The sequence below is a fragment of the Tyto alba genome, unplaced genomic scaffold, assembly GCF_018691265.1.
Source record: "Tyto alba isolate M040663 unplaced genomic scaffold, T.alba_DEE_v4.0 Super-Scaffold_6, whole genome shotgun sequence".
NCBI lineage: Eukaryota > Metazoa > Chordata > Aves > Strigiformes > Tytonidae > Tyto > Tyto alba.
This window is the reverse complement of record NW_024881327.1, coordinates 56,129,370-56,145,630: the sequence shown is the minus strand read 5'-3', so window position 1 is coordinate 56,145,630 and position 16,261 is coordinate 56,129,370. Positions and strand designations below refer to the sequence as shown.

The following is a 16,261-nucleotide window of genomic DNA, read 5'->3' as shown; positions in this document are numbered from 1 at the left end:
CCGGGGCCGGGTCCCCGGGCGGGCTCTGCCCGCTCCCCGACCCTCCTCGACGGGGACGCCGGGGATACCGGAGCCCCCGGTGTGACTACGGTTCCCATGATGCCGCCGGCCCCGGTCACTTCCGCCGCGGGGCGGGGTCGGGCCGAGCCGAGCGCCCCTTCCCCGGTCCCGGTCCCGGTCCCGGTGCGGCCCCGGTGCCGCCCGCCATGGCCGCCCCCGCCGCCGAGCTGGGCGCCGCCGACCGCGGCCCCTTCGCCACGGCAAGTAACGGCCCCGGGGTGGGACCGGGCCGAGCGACCCCCCCGTCCCTAACACCCCCCCCCCCACACCTTTTCCCGGTTGGAACGGGGACCGGGCCGAGGCGGCACCGACGGGAACTGGGGGGGGTGGGGGGGGGGAGTCGGGGGTCCCTGCGGGGCAGAGGGGGGGGTCCCGTGGGAGGCTGGGGGGGCACTTGGAGGGGGGTTGTCCCAGGGAAATTGGGGGGGGCACGTGGCAGAGGTCCCTTGGGGGTCCCGGGGGAGGCTGGGGGTGCACGGGGGTCCCAGGAGGTCACAGGGTGCATGGTGGGGGGCTCTGGGGGAGGCTGGGGGGGTGCACGGGGGTCCCAGGAGGTCACAGGGTGCATGGTGGGGGAGGTTGGGGGAGCACTTCCGGGGGGGGGGGGGGGAGGAATCCATGTGGGTCCCAGGGAGGTTAGGGGTCCATGGGGGTCCCAGGGGAGGCTGGGGGGTGCATGGGGGTCCCAGGAGGTCACAGGGTACGTGGTGGGGGGCTCCGGGGGAGGCTGGGGGTGCACGGGGGTCCCAGGAGGTCACAGGGTGCATGGGGGTCCCAGGGGAGGGTGGAGGGGTGCACGGGGGTTCTAGGAGGTCACAGGGTGCATGGGGGGGGCTCTGGGGGAGGCTGGGGGGGTGCACGGGGGTCCCAGGAGGTCACAGGGTGCATGGGGGTCCCAGGGGAGGCTGGGGGGTGCACGGGGGTCCCAGTATGTCATGGGGTGCATGGGGGTCCCGGGGGAGGCTGGGGGGTGCATGGGGGTCCCAGTATGTCACAGGGTATGTGGTGGGGGGCTCCGGGGGAGGCTGGGGGGTGCACGGGGGTCCCAGGAGGTCACAGGGTACATGGTGGGGGGTGCATGGGGGTCCCAGGGGAGGCTGGAGGGGTGCACGGGGGTTCTAGGAGGTCACAGGGTACGTGTGGGGGGCTCTGGGGGAGGCTGGGGTGTGCACGGGGGTCCCAGTACGTCACAGGGTGCACGGTGCGGGGTCCAAGGGGGTCCCGGGTCGTGTCGCGGTGCCCCGGTGCGCGGTGACAGTGCCCACGGTGCGCAGGGCCCCTGCCCGGCGGCTGCGGAGGAAGAGGAGGATGGGGACGAGGAGCTGCTGGGGGCCGGGGGTCCCCGCACCTGGACCCCCCAGGAGAAGCTGCTGCACGAGGCGCGGCTGAAGGCCAAGGCCAAGCGGCGGCTGCGGCGCACGTCGTCCCGGGACTCGGCCCGCGAGTCGCTCTCCGAGGGCGCCGAGCCCGGCCCCGAGCCCGGCAGCCCCAAGGGCCGGGCCCACGACCGCCGCTCCCGCACGGGCAAGGGCCGCGGGCTGCCCAAGAAAGGTGAGGGGCGGCAGCGCCCGCCCGTGGGGCTGGGACCCCCACCCCGTGTCCCCCGTGGGGCTGGGACCCTGCCTGACCCCCGCCCCGTGTCCCCCGTGGGGCTGGGTCCCTGCCTGACCCCCGCCCCGTGTCCCCCGTGGGGCTGGGACCCTGCCTGACCCCCACCCCGTGTCCCCCGTGGGGCTGGGAGCCTGCCTGACCCCCACCCCGTGTCCCCCGTGGGGCTGGGACCCCTCCTGCATCCCCAGTGCTGCTGGTCTCCCCCCAGCCCCAGGCTGAGTCCCTACCTGGGGGGGGGGGGGGCCCACCAGGGGCCTCGGTGCCCCCCCGGCGCTGAGCCCCCCCGCTCACCCCACGTGTGCCCGGTGCAGGTGGGGCTGGGGGCAAGGGTGTGTGGGGTGCCCCCGGCGTGGTCTACGGCTACCAGGAGCCCGACGCTCGTGACCCCAACTATGACGAGGTGGCGCAGGTATGGCCTCAGCCCCCCCCCCCCAGGCCCCCCCATTTCACGGGCAGCCCCCGCGGGGGTCCGGCCGGGGTGGGCGGCGGCGGCATCGTCCCGTCCCCGCAGGGTGACACCGTCTACGCCACCGTGGTGCCCGAGCTGGAGGAGGGGGAGCTGGAGAAGAACGTGCAGCCCATGGTGCTGGAGTACTTCGAGCACGGGGACACCAGCGAGGTCATGGTGCGTGGGGGGGGGGGGGCTGGGGTCCTCGGGGAGGGGGCAGCGGCCCCTGGGGGATGAGGAGCCCCGGGGATGGGGCAGGGTCCCCTGGGGAGGGGGGGTCCCTTGGGGTGGGGACCTTCGGGGGATTCCTTGGGGAGGGGGAGTGTCTCTGGGGGAGGGGACAGGGACCCCTCGGTGACAAGGGTTCTCGGAGATGGGGCAGGGTCCCTTCATGTGGGAGGGGGGGCTGCTGCTAGTGGGGGACCCTTAAGGAAGGGGCAGGGTCCCCTGGGGAGGGGGGTCTCCTGGGGGTGGGACCTTCGTGGGGGTGAGGTGGAGAGAAAGGGTTAGGGTTAGGGGGCAGTGGCCCCTTGGTGACAGCGAGCTGTGGGGATGGGGCAGGGTCTCCTGGGGAGGGGGGTCTCCTGGGGGTGGGGACCTTCGTGGGGGTGAGGCGGAGAGAGAGGGGGTTCCTCAGGGAGGGGGGCGGCGAGCCGCGGGGATGGGTCCCCCCTTGGGGGGGGTCTGGGCAGCCCCGGGGTGGTGGGGCAGGGTCCCGGGGGAGCCAAAGTGGGGGGGTGTGGCGGTGGGAGGGTGGGGAGGGGGGGTGTGCCCCCCCCCGCGGGGGCGGCTGGCGGGGGGGTGACGTGCCGGGCGCAGGAGCTGCTGCGGGGGCTGAACCTGGGCGGGCGCCGGCACGCGGTGCCCGCGCTGGCCGTGGCGCTGGCGCTGGAGGGGAAGGCCAGCCACCGCGAGCTGACCTCCCGCCTGCTCGCCGACCTGGTGGGACGCGTCCTCGCCCCCGAGGACATCGCCTGCGCCTTCGACGAGATGCTGCGGGACCTGCCCGACCTCATCCTCGACACCCCCGAGGCCCCCCAGGTGCTGGCGGGTGGGGGGGGGGGGGCTGTGGCTGTGCCGGGGGGATGCGACCACGCTGGGGGGGGGGGATGCTCTGAAGGGACATGGATGTGAGGGGGGGGCCCATGGCTCTGATGGGGGATGCTCTGAAGGGCCGTGGCTGTGGGGGGGGGTCGTGGCTGTGCAGGGGGCTGCTCAGAGGGAACACGGCTGTGCTAGGGGGGTCCATGGCCATGCTGGGGGGGCTGTGGCTGTGCTGGGGGGGCCATGGCTGTGATGGGGGGTGCTCCGAGGGGACACGGCTGTGGGGGGGCCGTGGCTGTGATGGGGGGTGCTCCGAGGGGACACGGCTGTGGGGGGGCCGTGGCCATGCTGGGGGCTGCGTGGTGGCCCGGGTGGGGCGGGGCGGCCGGGGGCTGAGACTCTGTCCCCAGATGCTGGGCCAGTTCATCGCCCGGGCGGTGGCCGACCACGCGCTGCCCCTGGGCTTCCTGGAGCGCTACAAGGGGCGTGTGGACTGCGAGCACGCCAGGTAAGGGCCCCCCCCGGACCCCCCTCGGCCCCTGCCACGGCCACCCTCACACCTCCACCCCCCCACCCCCCCGATCCCGCAGGGCCGCCCTCGACCGCGCCGCCGTCCTGCTCCGCATCAAACGCGACGTCAACCGCCTGGACAACGTCTGGGGTGTCGGGGGGGGCCAGCGCCCCGTCAAGCACCTCGTCAAGGAGGTCAGCACCCCCACCCCCCTCCCCCAGCACTGCCTGTGCCCTGTGTGTCCCCCCCCCGGCTCCATCTCTCATCCCTGCACCCCCCCCCATTGCGATATGCCCCATGGATTCCCCCCCCCCTCCAGGATGTGACCCCGGCTGCACTGTCCGTCCCCCCCCCATACTCATCCCAATGCCCTCCCGGGGCAGTGGGGACCCCCCAGCTGTCCCCATTTCCCCTCCCCATCAGGCTCGTGCTATTCCCCCACCCCCCCCCATGCTCCCCCCCCCCCAAAAGTCGCCTCCGTCCCCAGATGAACCTGCTGCTGCGGGAGTACCTGCTCTCGGGGGAGGTGTCGGAGGCCGAGCACTGTCTGCGGGAGCTGGAGGTGCCCCACTTCCACCACGAGCTGGTGTACGAGGTGAGGGGTGGGGGGGTCCCGGGGGGGGGGGTGGGTGAGGGGTGTCGTGTGTGTGTGTGTGTGTGTCCCCCCCCCCGCTGACGCCCGCTGCCCCCAGGCCGTGGTGATGGTGCTGGAGGGCTCCGGCGAGGGACCCGTGGCCATGATGGTGACGCTGCTGCAGGTGCTGTGGGAGACGGGGCTGGTGACGCTCGACCAGATGAACCGGGTGAGCGTGGGGAGGCGGGCGGGGGGGGTCGGCGGGCCGCGCACCCCCCGGGGTTAACATTGCTCTGTGTGGGGGGGTGGGTGGGGGTGTGCGTGACCCCCCCCCCCCCCCTCCTCAGGGCTTCCAGCGCGTGTACGAGGAGCTGGGGGACATCAGCCTGGACGTGCCGCTGGCCCACGGGCTGCTCGAGCGGCTGGTGGAGCTCTGCTTCGACCGCGGCATCATCACCAGGGCGCTGCGGGACGCCTGCCCCGCCAGGTACCGGCACGGGGGGGGGTCGGGGGGGGGGGTGTGGGGGTACCCACCCCCCCCTTCATCCTCCTCCTCCTCCGCAGGGGCCGGAAGCGCTTCGTGAGCGAGGGCGATGGGGGACAGGTCAAGCAGTGAGCGGGGCTGTCGCTGCCGGCCATCGGCCCCGCGGCGGGTTGGCGGTTTTGGGGGGGGGGGGGGGGGTCTGGGCTCGCTGTGCCCACTGCGTCCCCCCTCGTCCCCCTCCCTCTGCCGTGGGGAGGGGGTGTGTCCCCCCCCCCCACCCCTCCCGCCCCACCCGGCTGTGGGGCCGACCCAGGGACACAATAAAGCGGCTTGTAAGGGGGTGCTGAGCCCGGGTGTTGCGGCGGCGGGGGGGTCGCTGTGCGCTCGGGGCCGGGTTTGGGGTGATGGGGGGGGGGGGGGGGCGCGCTCAGACGGACCCCGCCGTTACCCGCCCGCCCGCCAGGGGGCGCCCTCGCCGGCCGCGCCGCTCTTCCCCGCCGTCGCGCCGCGATGACGTCAGCGGGGGGGCGCCATGGCGGGCGAGCGGCGGCGGCGCGGCGGGGACGGGCCCCGGGAGCGGCCCCGGGAGCGGCCCCGGGAGCGGGGGCTGCGGCGGGAGCGGGAGGAGCCGCCGCGGGGGGGGGGCCGCGGGCGGGCGGCGGCGGCGGCGGCGGCGGGGGCGCTGGCGGTGCTGGCGCTGGGGCTGGCGGCGGTGGAGTGGGGCCGGTGGAGCGCGGCCTCCCGCCTCGTCACCCCCCACCCCGCGCCCCCCGCGCTGCCCCCCGGTTCCACCGGGCCCCTCGCCTCGCCCCGCCGCTTCTGGGGCACGTACCGGCCTCACGTCTACTTCGGGATGAAGACGCGCAGCCCGCGGGCTCTCGTCACCGGTGAGGGCGGGGGGGAGGGCAAAGGGAGGCGGGGGGGGAGCCCCGGAGAACCGAGGGTGACCCCCCCCCCCCGCCCCCCCCGGTGTCCCCAGGCCTGATGTGGCTGCAGCAGCGCGGGGGGGGCGGCGGCAGCTTGCGGCACACGTGCGAGCAGAGCGACGGGCTGTCGCGCTACGGCTGGCTGATGCACGACGGGGAGAACTTCGGGGCGCAGGAGCTGCGCGACGGGGGGCTGCTGCTCACCACCGAGTTCGTCAAGCGGCCGGGGGGGGAGCACGGCGGGGACTGGAGCTGGCGCGTCACCGCGCGGGCTGAGGTGAGGCAGCGGGGCCGCGCGCGCCGGGGGAGCCCCCTTCCTCCCCTCTCCCTCACCCCCCCCTCCCTCCGCAGGCGGGGGGCGGCCCGGCCCCCCTCCTCTCCCACACCCCCCCCTCCCTCCGCAGGCGGGGGGCGGCCCGGCCCCCCTCCTCTCCCTCTTCTTCTACGTCGCCACGGACGAGCAGGGGACGCTGGAGCCGCGCCTGGAGAACGGGACGCGCCTGGCCGCCGTGACGGGGGCAACGGAGGAGCTGGGACGCTTCACCCTCACCTTCCTCCGCCCCACCGCCGGCAGCGGGGAGGACCCCAAATTTGCCAGGTGCTTGGCCACGGCCCTGTTCCACCCCCCCCCCCCGCCCCCTCCCCACCACCCTGACACCCCCCCCCACTCCCTTTTCCCCCCTCGCAGCTACAACTACCTGGAGGCGCCGAGCCCCAGCCTGCACCGCCTGACCGAGCTGGTGCGCCGCAGCCTGAGCGACCGCTTCGTCTTCGCCCCGCCGGGGAAGCCGCGCCGCCGCTACTTTGCCGTCGACGCCTTCGGGGGTTTCCCAGGGGAGCCCCCCCGGGGCCGCCTGCTGCTTCACCAGGTGACGCTGGAGCTGCCGGCCGTGGCGGAGGTGACCTTCGAGTCGGGCAGCGCCGGGGGCCGGCCCGGGCGGCTGGCGGGGGGCACGCTGTCGGCGGCGCTGGCGCGGCACGCGGCCGCGTTCGAGCGGCGTTTCGAGGAGACCTTCGGGCTGGCCCGCAAGGGCTTCCCCCCGCCGCAGCAGCGCTTCGCCCAGGCCGCCCTCAGCGAGCTCCTGGGCGGGATGGGCTACTTCCACGGGCGCTCGCTGGTCCAGTCGCCGCTGCAGGAGCGCCCGCTGCCCGCCGCCGAGGCCGCCCTCTTCACCGCCGTCCCCTCCCGCTCCTTCTTCCCCCGCGGCTTCCTCTGGGACGAGGGTTTCCACCAGCTGCTGCTGGCGCGCTGGGACCCGGCGCTGAGCCGCGAGGTCATCGCCCACTGGCTGGACCTGATGAACGTCGAGGGCTGGATCCCCCGCGAGCAGATCCTGGGCGAGGAGGCGCGGGCCAAGGTGCCCCCCGAGTTCCTGCTGCAGCGCAGCGAGACGGCCAACCCCCCCACGCTGCTGCTGGCGCTGCAGGGGCTGCTGCCCGCCGCCCCCCTGCCCTACCTGCGCCGCCTCTTCCCCCGCCTGCGCGCCTGGTACGACTGGTTCAACCGGACGCAGGCGGGGCCGCTGCCCCTCACCTTCCGCTGGCGCGGCCGCGACCCCCAGCCCGAGCTCTTCCTCAACCCCAAGACGCTGGCCTCGGGGCTGGACGACTACCCCCGCGCCTCCCACCCCTCGCCCGAGGAGCGGCACCTGGACCTGCGCTGCTGGATGGCGCTGGCCGCCCGGGTGCTGGCGGAGGTGGCCGAGCGGCTGGGCGAGCCGGCGGGGCCCTACCGGGCGGCCGAGCGGGCGCTGAGCGACAACGGGCTGCTGGAACGGCTGCACTGGGCGCCGGAGCTGGGCGCCTTCGCCGACTACGGCAACCACAGCGCCGCCGTGGGGCTGCGCTGGCAGCCGGCCGTGCCGGCCGCCCCGGGGAGACCCCCGCCAGCCCCCCGGCTGGTGCGGGAGGTGCGGGAGGCGCCCCGGCCGCGCTTCGTGGCGGCCCTGGGCTACGTCAGCCTCTTCCCGCTGCTGCTGCAGCTGCTGCGCCCCGACTCGCCGCGGCTGCCGGCGCTGCTGGACGCCATGCGGGGCGAGCGGCAGCTCTGGACGCCTTTCGGGCTGCGCTCCCTGTCCCGCGACAGCCCGCTCTACATGCAGCGCAACACCCAGCACGACCCCCCGTACTGGCGCGGCTCCGTCTGGGTCAACGTCAACTACCTGGCGCTGCGGGCGCTGCGCGGTTACGCCGAGGCCGAGGGGCCGCAGCGGGAGCGGGCGGCCGAGCTCTACCGCGACCTGCGCCGTAACCTGGTGGGCAACCTGTACCGGCAGTACGCCGAGAGCGGCTTCCTCTGGGAGCACTACAGCGACAGCACCGGCCGCGGACAGGGCTGCCACCCCTTCGCCGGCTGGTCCGCGCTGGTCGTGCTGGTGATGGCCGAGGACTACTAGGGGGGGGCCCGCCCACGCCCACGCCCACGCCCACCTTTCTCAGGTGGGGGTGGAGGCGCAGATCCCCCCCCCCTCCTCCCCCAAAAATAAACCTCCTCCAGCGTGGTCAGGTGCTGCCTGTATCGGGGTGGGGGGTGTCACGGCTCTGTGCTGCCCCGGGCTCGCGGGGACACCCCCTCCCTGGGGGTGGGGGGGGCCCAGCTCAGCCCCGGTGCTGCCCCCCCCCCACCCCCAGCAGGCGCAGGGCGGCCGTACTTCCACATCTCTTTAATGGTGAGAGAACGCTACTTGAACTGCCCGGCCCCCAATAGAGATGGGACGCCCACCCCCCAGGCCCCCAGCAGCAGGGGGGTGGGGGGGACAGGGCAGGCGTGGGACCCCAGCAGCCCCTGGAAGCAGTTCAGAGGGGAGGGGAGCTCGGGGGGGGGGGCCACCCAGTGCCTGCCCACACCACGCGAGGTACCGGACACAACAATGGAGTGTGCTTGGGGGGGGGGACGAGGTGGATTGGGGGGTCAGTCAGGGCAAGGGACCCCCGGGGGCTCTGTGGTGAGAGTCCAAACCCCGGGATGCTGCCCCGAGCCCCCACCCCGGCGGCAGCAGCTGGGGGCTGTGGCAGCACCAGGAGTGGGAGGGAGGCGGCACCACCCACCCAAACGCTGCCCGTCCCGCTCAGCCCCACACCGGGGGGTGGGGTTACACCCACCGCACCCCAAAGGCGAGGGAGCTGGGGGGGGGGGGGGTGCAGCATCCCCCCTGTTCTCCCCCGGTGGGGGTGCAGGCAGCAGGACAGGGCCGGGCGAGCGGGCGGCCGGGCTCAGATGGGCAGGACAGGGGAGCCGGGCCCCCCCGGCAGCCCGCAGCAGGGCGGGGGCGCGGGGCCAGCCTTGCCCAGGAGGTGGGTGCCTTCGCCCTCGCCCTCCTCCTCCTCCTGGCAGCGCCCCACCTCGATGCCAGAGTCCCCCGTCAGGCGCCGGTGCCGGAAATGCTCGCCCCCGCCGCTACCTTCCTCCCGTGCCGCACCGCCCTCCTCCTCCTCCTCGCCCTCCTCGATGTCGGAGCAGGGGTGGCAGTCGGCCTCGAAGAAGTCCACAGTGGAGGAGAACAGGGCGTGTTTGTGGGGGTTCCCCCGGGCCGGCGCCTCCTCGGGGGGCAGCTCCCAGCTGGCGCCCGTGCCGGTGCTGCTGGTGCCGCCGTCCTCGCTGGGCGTGCTGGCCCGGCTGCGCTCCGTCTCGTCCGTCGCCCGCGCCGAGAGCGAGGTGCTGCTGGGGGAGGTGGCGCAGCTCGACTCGCAGGAGCAGCTGGTGTAGTTCTCCGAGCTGGGCGAGAGGGTGAGGCTGCTGGAGCCCAGGCGGCTGCGGGGCCCGCTCAGCTGGGCCAGGATGGTGCTGTACGGCGGCGGCGGCGTGCTGGGCCGGTGGGCCACCTCCTCGTAGGCCGGCAGCTTGAAGGAAGCCAGCATCCCTGAGGAGAGGGGGGGGGGGGGACGCGGGTCAGGGGGCGCCCGGCCGGCACCGGGGAGGGGATGGACGTGGAGCACGCAGCCGGCGTGTGGTGGGGGGGGGGAGAAAACGGGGGGGTCTGGGGGTCCCCCTGACTCACTGAGGTCCATCATGGAGGCGGGGTAGTTGCAGGCACCGTGGTAGGCGATGAGGTTGATCTCCCGCTGCCGCTGCTGCTGTTGCAGGCGCAGCTTGGCCCGGCGGTGCCGGTAGGCGCAGCAGCAGCTGAAGAGGATGAGGATGGTCCAGAGGAGCCAGAACCCTGCGGGGAGCGGAGCCGGGGGGGGGGGTCACCCACCCCCCAACCGAACAGCCGCCCCCCCCGCGGCGCCTCCCCCCCCCCCCCCCACTCACACCACAGCTCGTAGTAGTAGGTGCAGCAGCCGGTCTCCCCGCAGCAGTGCCCGGTCTCGCAGACGTAGGGCTGGTTGTTCACCCCCGGGCAGTACTCCCGGGCCTGCGGGCACAGCCGCGCTGTCACGGCGGATCCGCGGACCGGCCGGTGCCCCCGCCGGTGTGTCCCGTGTCCCCCCCCCCCGGTACCTGCTGGTGCTGCCGGCCCAGCAGCGCGGCCCAGGCCCCCTCGGCGCCGCCGCTCCCGGGCCGCTCCATGGCTCCGCCTACAGCCCGCCGCAGCCCCGCGCCGGCTCCGCCCGCTCGGCCGCCCCGGCCCCGGCCCCCGCCGCCCGCAGCAGCAGCCGCTGCCCCCCCGCCGCCGCCGCCGCCGCCGCCGCCGCCGCCGCCATGGCGGCCACCCGACCCGCCGCCGCCGCCCGGGCCGCAGCCTCCGCCGCCGCCATCACGCCCGGGCCGAAGGTCCCGCCCCCTGCCGCCGCCACCGCCGGCCAATCGGACGCCGCCTCGCCGCCGCCCGCCAATCGGCGCCGCCGCCGCCGCCCTGCCCCCGCCAATCGGACTCCGTCTGCCCGCGCCTCACGCCCAACAACAGAGACAAAGGGACCGAGCCCCGCCCCCGCCGGGGACTGGCGGCCGCCGCCGCCAACCGCGGGCGCGGCCCCGCCCTCCAGGCCCTGACTGACGGGCGCGGAGGCCAACGGCAGCCTCGCACCGCGCCGCAGCCGCCCCTGCCCGGCCGAGGCCCTCCCCCGGGGCGGGCCTTCGGGGGAGCCCGGCCAACGCGCAGCGAAGGCACCACCCGAGCGCGCGATTGGCGGAGCGACCGACCAACCAGCGCCGCCGCTTTCCGCCGGGCAGCGCCTCAGCCAATGGGCGCTGCCCTGGGGCGCTTCCCGGTGCCCCGCCCCCGAGCCCGGCTGTACCACGATACGCCCGGGGGGCGGGGCGGGGGCCGTCGGGCTGTAGCACAACGCTCCCAGGAGAGGGGGAGCGGGCTGTACCACAAAGCTGCCGGGAGGGGGGGGACGACGACACGACGGTATGGGCTGTACTACAACACCCCCGGGGAGGGGGGGTGAGCAGGACACGGGGCAGGCTGTACCACAACATCCCCGGGGGGGGGGGGATCCGGGCTGTACCACAACACTTCGGGGGGGCGTGCGGGCGGGCAAGCTTCCCCCCTGCCCCCGCGGACCCACACACAGCTCCTTCGCCAAAAACCTTTAATCAGCTCCACGGCACCGGGCGGTGGCACCGCCGCGGGACCTGCCCGGGACCCCCCCCCCCCCCAACCCCCCCCCGCTCCCCACCGGGGCCGCCCCACAGCCGCGGGCCCCCCCACTCTGTCCATAGCAGAGGGGCCGGGACCCCCCTGACCCCCCGCTCCGGCCCTAAGCCGCGGCCTCCTGCAGCAGGAGGTTCCGTCGGTAGCAGGCCAGGCTGCAGAGCGGCAGCCCGGTGCGGGAGCAGGAGTAGCGCTTGTGGTTGGAGCAGCCGGCGACGCCGCAGAGCACGGCGGGGGGCACGGCGGGGGCCGGGGCGGGCGGCAGCGGCAGGGCCATGCCCGCCGGGAAGGAGACGGTGATGCGGTCGGTGGCGTTGCAGTAGTGGACGACGGGGCAGGGCGCCTGCTTGGCCTTGCGCTCCCGCAGTGTCTTCACCTTGGCCTTGTTGGTCTTGGTCAGGCGCTCGATGGTCTGGTTCTTGTTCTCCTCCGCCTTCTTGGCCGCCTGCAGCCGCCGCTTGCGGGCCCGCTCCTCCCGCTTCACCAGCATCTCCTCCGTCAGCTCCTTCGCCTTGTAACCCATGGGCAGCTCCAGCAGCGGCTGGCTCTGCTGCTTGTGCAGGAGGGCTTTCTGCAGGGGAACGGGGCGGGGGGAGGATCATCGCCACCACGGCCAGGCCCCTCCACCAGTCCCGGGGGACCCCGCTCCCCGCCTCTCCCGGGCGGGCACCAGCCCCACGGCCCCGGGTATCCCGGGCTGCACCCCCCGCCCCCCTCACCTGCCGGGCCGTCAGCAGGGACTCATCCACCTCCTTCTTGAGCTCCCCGTTGTCGTCCAGCTCGCCCTTCTCGAGGGCGTCGAGCCAGCGCTCTTCCTCCTCCTCCTCCTCCTCCCTGGCGGGAAAGCAGCTCTCGGCGTCCAGGTCCGGCAGCGGCGAGGGGTCCAGGTTGCTGTCCTCATCTGGGCCGGGTGGCGGCGGGGAGAACAGTCACCGGCGGGGGGGGGGGGGGTGTGGGGGGCTGTGGGGGCTCGGGCTGCCCCCGAAGCTGCGATGGGGTGACTCTACACTGCCCCGGGGGGGGCTGCGGGACGCGTCCCTGCCCCCGCAGCGCTGCCCAGCCTGTCCCCAGCGCGGGGGGGCACGGCTCGCTGCGGGGTGCGTGGGGGGATCAGCGCGTCCCTGCCTGCCCCGGCCCCCCCCACCCCCGGGGCTCCCCCCCCCCCCCCCCATCCATCGGCCCCCACGCCCCCCAGCGCTCACCCAGCCAGGCGCGGTACTGCTCGATGGGCACCCCCTCCGTGGGCTCCTCTTCCTCGTCCACCACCATCAGCGGGGAGGGCGAGCGCGGCGCCTCGGGGACCACCGTGAAGGTCGGCACGCTGCCGGGGGGGCGGCCGGTGAGGCCGGGGCGCGGGGGGCCCGGCGAGGGCGCGGGGACGGGCGCCCACGCGGGGCCCGCGGGGCCGGGACCCCCCGGCCCCCCTCACCTCTTGGTGCCCAGGATCTGCCCCCCCAGCTTGATCTTGAGCTTGAGCTGCGGCTTGCGCAGGCCGGCGGCGGGCCCGGGGGCCGGGGGGGGCGGCGGCGCCCCCGCCTCATGGTGGTGCTTCTTCTTGTGCTTCTTCTTGTGCTTCTTGTGCTTCTTCTTGTGGGACCCGTGCCCGCCGCCCGCCTCCGCCTCCTCCCCTGCGGGGGGGGGGGGGGGGGGCACCGCCGTTAGCGCGGCCCGGCCCGGGGCGCCGGCCCCCGGCCCCGGCGGGCAGCGCCGCCCGCCCGCCCCTCACCGTGCTCGCCGCCCGCCATCGCGCCGCGCCGCCGGGCCTTGCTCATCCGGCGGGGCCGGGGGGGGAACCGATTCCGCGCGGACCCGCTTCCGCCCGGCGCGGCGCGGCGCGGCGAGGCGGGCGGGGGTGACGCCGCCGCCGCCATCTTTGAAGCGGGCAAGCGGGTGCGCCGCCCGGGCGGAACCCGCCGCCGGGAGCCGGGGCGGCCGGGGGGCGGCGGGTTCCGCGGGGAGGGTGCACGCGCGCGCGTGTGAACACACCGGCCCCGCGTGCGCGGTCCCGCGCCGGTTCACGCGTGTACACACACACACACACACACACACACCCCCACACACACCCCCCCCACACCCCCCCCAGGCGCGGCCCCCCCGGCCCCGCAGCTGCGGGCGCTGACTCGGCCCATTGTCCCGCCCGTGCCAGGAGCCGCCCGGTACCGGCCGCGCTCCCGCCGGTGCCCCCGCTGCCCCCCCGCTGCCCCCCCGGTGCCCCCCAGGCTGCGTCCCGCCCCGTGCCAGGTGCGGCGGGGCCGGGGAGGGGTTTGCCGCGGGCCGGGCGCCGGGGGAAGGTGCGGCGGGAGCCGGCGGCAGCCCCGGTACCGGCACCGGCACCGGCACCATGTTTTGCCGCAGCGAGCGCAGCCGGGTGACCGTGGCCCGCGGGTCGGCGCTGGAGATGGAGACCCGCCGCGGCCGCTGCCGCCTCGGCCTCCTGGCCGACCCCGCGCAGGTACGGCACCGGCACCGGTACCGGTGTTGGTGTTGCCACCGGCACCGGCACTGGCACCGGAATTGGCACCGGAATTGGCACCGGAATTGGCACCGCCACCGGCACTGTCAGCGGCACTGGTACCGGTATTGACACTGCCACCGGTATCGGTATTGCCACCAGCACTGGCACCGGTATTGCCACCGGCACCGGTATTGTCACCGCCACCGGCACCGGCGGCCGCTCCCCGGCTCCCGGCACCCGCCGCCCTCGTCCCGCCGGCACCACCGGCCCAGCCGGGATTTCCCGCCCCGGCAGAGCGGGAAGCGCCCGCGCCCCCGGCACGGCCGCCCTCGCCGAACGGCTCGGTGCCAGGCCGGCGCGGCGGGACCGGGACCGGGACCGGGACCGGGACCGGGACCGGGACCCGCCCCACCCGCCGCTCCCGCTGCCGCCCCGGGGGGGGGGGGCCCGGCCGGGACCCCGGGGTGAGGGGCGCGGGGGGGGCGGCGGGGCCCCGGTCCGGCCTTCGCCGGTGCCGGCACACCCCGTGCCCTGACCCCCCGGGGCGGGGGGGGGGTGTCCCACCGTCCCCCCGCCCCCGCGGCACCGGCAACGTGGCACGCGGCCGGGCACGAGGCTCGGGGGGGCCCGGGGCACGCGGCGGGGGGGAGGCTCGGTGTAAACGGCGGGGGGGGGGGGTGTCCTGATGCACACGAGGGGTCCCGGTGCACATGGCGGGGGGGTCCCGGTGCGCGGGGGGGTCCCGGAGCCGCCGTTGCCGCCGCGGGTGGGGGCGAGGGGGGCGGCCGCTGTGCGCGGAGCCGGCGGCAGATCGGGGGGGGGGGGTGTGGGGGGGGGGGGGGGGGGCGGGCCGGGGGCGGGCGGGCGCCGCCTTCCTGCGCGCGGCGGAGCGGCGGAGCGCGAGCGGCGGGAGGTACCGGGGGGGTCGCGGGGTGGCTCGTGCTGCTGCGCCCACCGGGGCCGGTAGGGGGCGGCGGGACCGGGGGGGGGGGGGGGGGACGGACACACACACGGGACACGGCGGGGGGATCCGCGGAGGGGGGGCACCGGGAGCGGCACCGGGAGCCCATCCCCCCGCCGGCCCCGCTCCGGCCCCTCCCCCGGTCCCGGCACCCGCTGTCCTGGGCCCCCCCGCCCCCCCCCCCCGCCCCCCCCCCCGCACCCCAATCCCCCCCCCCCCCCAGCTCTGCACCCCATCTCCCGTCCCTGCGCCCCACCGCCAGCACCCCTCCTCCGGTCCCCGTCCCCCATCCTGACCCCGCGCCCCTTATCCCACCCCCGCACCCCAAACCCTGCACCCCCCTCCCTGTCCGTGCCCCCCCCTCCCCTCTCTGCCCCCCCCCCCCCCCGCCCGCCCCCGCTGCCCTTTCCCGCACAGTGCCCGGTTGTTCGGCGGGAGGGGGCGGCCGGGGGGGGCGGATGAAAAAGGGGGGGGGGGGGGGGGAGCAGCCAGTACCCGGGGGGGGGCCGATGAAAGGGCCCTTTTCTCTCTCCGCAGCCGTAGTTTGGGGTGGGGGGGGGGGGGATTGCGCCCCAGAAAGACCCGACTCCCGACGGCGCTGGATGCGGTGGGGTCCGCGGGCGGGGAAGCGGGGTGGATGCGGGGAACCCCCTCCACCCCCCCCCCCAGCCCCCCCTCCACCCCCCCCCCAATAACTGGGGGGGTCCCGGTGGTCCCGATGGAGGTGGCGGGGAGGGGGCAACGCCTTCAGATGCAGGAGAAGCTGCGGATCCTGGAAGATCTCAACATGCTTTATATCCGCCAGATCGCCATTAGCCTCCAGGTAGGAATTGGGGGGACCCCCCCCCCGGGACCCACGGGACCCCCCCGGACCCCCGGACCCCGGGGAACCCGGGGTCCGGGGGTCCGGGGGGGTCCCGTGGGTCCCAGGAAGAAAGAGAGCGCTCCCCACTGATCCCCTCCTGATCCCCCCATATCCCCCGGGGGGGGTCCCCAGGAGGACTTGGGGGTCGGTCTTGAGTTGGGGGGGGGGCCACTTCCCGGTTGCTGCTGCCCCCCCCCCCCCCCCTTTTTGCTGCTCAGGGCTATTTATAGCAGGCAGTGACGTCACTGCGGCTCCGCGGGCAGGGGGCCCGGGGGGGGGGGCGGTTTGGGTGGGGGGGGGTGCACCGGAATGGAGCAGCAACCGGTACCGGCAGTGAGTTTGGGGGGGCGTGGGGCTGGTTGGGGTGTCCCCCCCCACACGCACACACCCCGCTGGGGGTGTCTGTGATGCCCGGGGTGTGGGGCATGTTTTTGGGGGGGTGGGGGGGCATGTAGCGAATCTGTGGGGCGTGCGGCGTATCTGTGGGGCGCGTGGCACGTCCGTGGGGTGTATCTGTGGGGGTGCGTCGTTCTCTTGCGGGGTGCGTGATGTATCTGGGGCGCGTGGCACATCTGTGGGGTGCGTGGTTCCCCATGGGGGGGGTACACACGGTGTATATGTGGGGTGCATGGCTCCGCCGTGGGGTGCGTGGGACATCCGTGGGGTGTGTGGTTCCCCTGTGGGGTGCGTGGTTCCCCACGGGCTACACAACGTGTATCTGTGGGGGTGCATGGCGTATCCGTGGGGTGCAAGTCTGTGGGGTGATGCGTATCTGTGGGGTG

At 75.9% G+C, this 16,261-nt stretch overlaps 4 protein-coding genes across 5 annotated transcripts; 2 read left to right on the top strand and 2 right to left on the bottom strand.

The window, feature by feature from the left end:
• Window positions 1–17: 17 nt before the first annotated feature.
• LOC122154902 (programmed cell death protein 4-like) lies at window positions 18–5,072 on the top strand. The gene is made up of 11 exons (XM_042808061.1): window positions 18–260; window positions 1,335–1,611; window positions 1,983–2,080; window positions 2,183–2,296; window positions 2,939–3,160; window positions 3,574–3,671; window positions 3,754–3,868; window positions 4,162–4,269; window positions 4,367–4,477; window positions 4,596–4,735; window positions 4,813–5,072. Exons 1-11 carry the CDS (start codon window positions 207–209, stop codon window positions 4,862–4,864), a joined length of 1,389 nt encoding a protein of 462 aa, XP_042663995.1. The 5' UTR covers window positions 18–206; the 3' UTR covers window positions 4,865–5,072.
• A 327-nt stretch (window positions 5,073–5,399) lies between these two features.
• LOC116965399 (mannosyl-oligosaccharide glucosidase) lies at window positions 5,400–8,159 on the top strand. 2 transcript variants are annotated; one of them, XM_042808316.1, is made up of 4 exons: window positions 5,400–5,619; window positions 5,712–5,935; window positions 6,063–6,256; window positions 6,347–8,159. In XM_042808316.1, the coding sequence occupies exons 1-4, from the start codon at window positions 5,586–5,588 to the stop codon at window positions 8,052–8,054; spliced, it is 2,160 nt and encodes a 719-aa protein (XP_042664250.1). In that variant the 5' UTR covers window positions 5,400–5,585; the 3' UTR covers window positions 8,055–8,159. The 2 variants fall into 2 exon arrangements, with proteins under 2 accessions (XP_042664250.1, XP_042664251.1); XM_042808317.1 differs by having other exon boundaries at window positions 5,482–5,619; window positions 6,410–8,159.
• Window positions 8,160–8,304: 145 nt separating this feature from the next.
• LOC122154926 (WW domain-binding protein 1-like) lies at window positions 8,305–10,239 on the bottom strand. Its single transcript, XM_042808319.1, has 4 exons — window positions 10,100–10,239; window positions 9,911–10,013; window positions 9,657–9,818; window positions 8,305–9,518 (listed from the first exon to the last, which is right to left on the bottom strand). Exons 1-4 carry the CDS (start codon window positions 10,166–10,168, stop codon window positions 8,872–8,874), a joined length of 981 nt encoding a protein of 326 aa, XP_042664253.1. The 5' UTR covers window positions 10,169–10,239; the 3' UTR covers window positions 8,305–8,871.
• Window positions 10,240–11,119: 880 nt separating this feature from the next.
• LOC122154925 (INO80 complex subunit B-like) lies at window positions 11,120–12,991 on the bottom strand. Its single transcript, XM_042808318.1, has 5 exons — window positions 12,925–12,991; window positions 12,628–12,826; window positions 12,401–12,519; window positions 11,918–12,099; window positions 11,120–11,769 (listed from the first exon to the last, which is right to left on the bottom strand). The coding sequence occupies exons 1-5, from the start codon at window positions 12,968–12,970 to the stop codon at window positions 11,305–11,307; spliced, it is 1,011 nt and encodes a 336-aa protein (XP_042664252.1). The 5' UTR covers window positions 12,971–12,991; the 3' UTR covers window positions 11,120–11,304.
• Between the last annotated feature and the right edge of the window lie 3,270 nt (window positions 12,992–16,261).

Excerpts from the sequence above, each read along its gene's own strand:
- LOC122154926 (XM_042808319.1), bottom strand. The coding sequence starts at position 10,168 with ATGGAGCGGCCCGGGAGCGGCGGCGCCGAGGGGGCCTGGGCCGCGCTG. Across the intron at positions 9,819-9,910 it reads CTACTACTACGAGCTGTGGT|GGTTCTGGCTCCTCTGGACC; the intron begins GTGAGTGGGGGG and ends CGCTCCCCGCAG. Across the intron at positions 9,519-9,656 it reads CGCCTCCATGATGGACCTCA|GGATGCTGGCTTCCTTCAAG; the intron begins GTGAGTCAGGGG and ends CCCTCTCCTCAG.
- LOC122154902 (XM_042808061.1), top strand. The coding sequence starts at position 207 with ATGGCCGCCCCCGCCGCCGAGCTGGGCGCCGCCGACCGCGGCCCCTTC. Across the intron at positions 3,672-3,753 it reads GTGGACTGCGAGCACGCCAG|GGCCGCCCTCGACCGCGCCG; the intron begins GTAAGGGCCCCC and ends CCGATCCCGCAG. Across the intron at positions 3,869-4,161 it reads TCAAGCACCTCGTCAAGGAG|ATGAACCTGCTGCTGCGGGA; the intron begins GTCAGCACCCCC and ends CTCCGTCCCCAG.
- LOC116965399 (XM_042808316.1), top strand. The coding sequence starts at position 5,586 with ATGAAGACGCGCAGCCCGCGGGCTCTCGTCACCG. Across the intron at positions 5,620-5,711 it reads CCCGCGGGCTCTCGTCACCG|GCCTGATGTGGCTGCAGCAG; the intron begins GTGAGGGCGGGG and ends CGGTGTCCCCAG. Across the intron at positions 6,257-6,346 it reads GAGGACCCCAAATTTGCCAG|CTACAACTACCTGGAGGCGC; the intron begins GTGCTTGGCCAC and ends CCCCCCTCGCAG.
- LOC122154925 (XM_042808318.1), bottom strand. The coding sequence starts at position 12,970 with ATGAGCAAGGCCCGGCGGCGCGGCGCGATGGCGGGCGGCGAGCACG. Across the intron at positions 12,520-12,627 it reads CAGATCCTGGGCACCAAGAG|CGTGCCGACCTTCACGGTGG; the intron begins GTGAGGGGGGCC and ends CCCCCCCGGCAG. Across the intron at positions 12,100-12,400 it reads GCAGTACCGCGCCTGGCTGG|ATGAGGACAGCAACCTGGAC; the intron begins GTGAGCGCTGGG and ends CACCCGGCCCAG.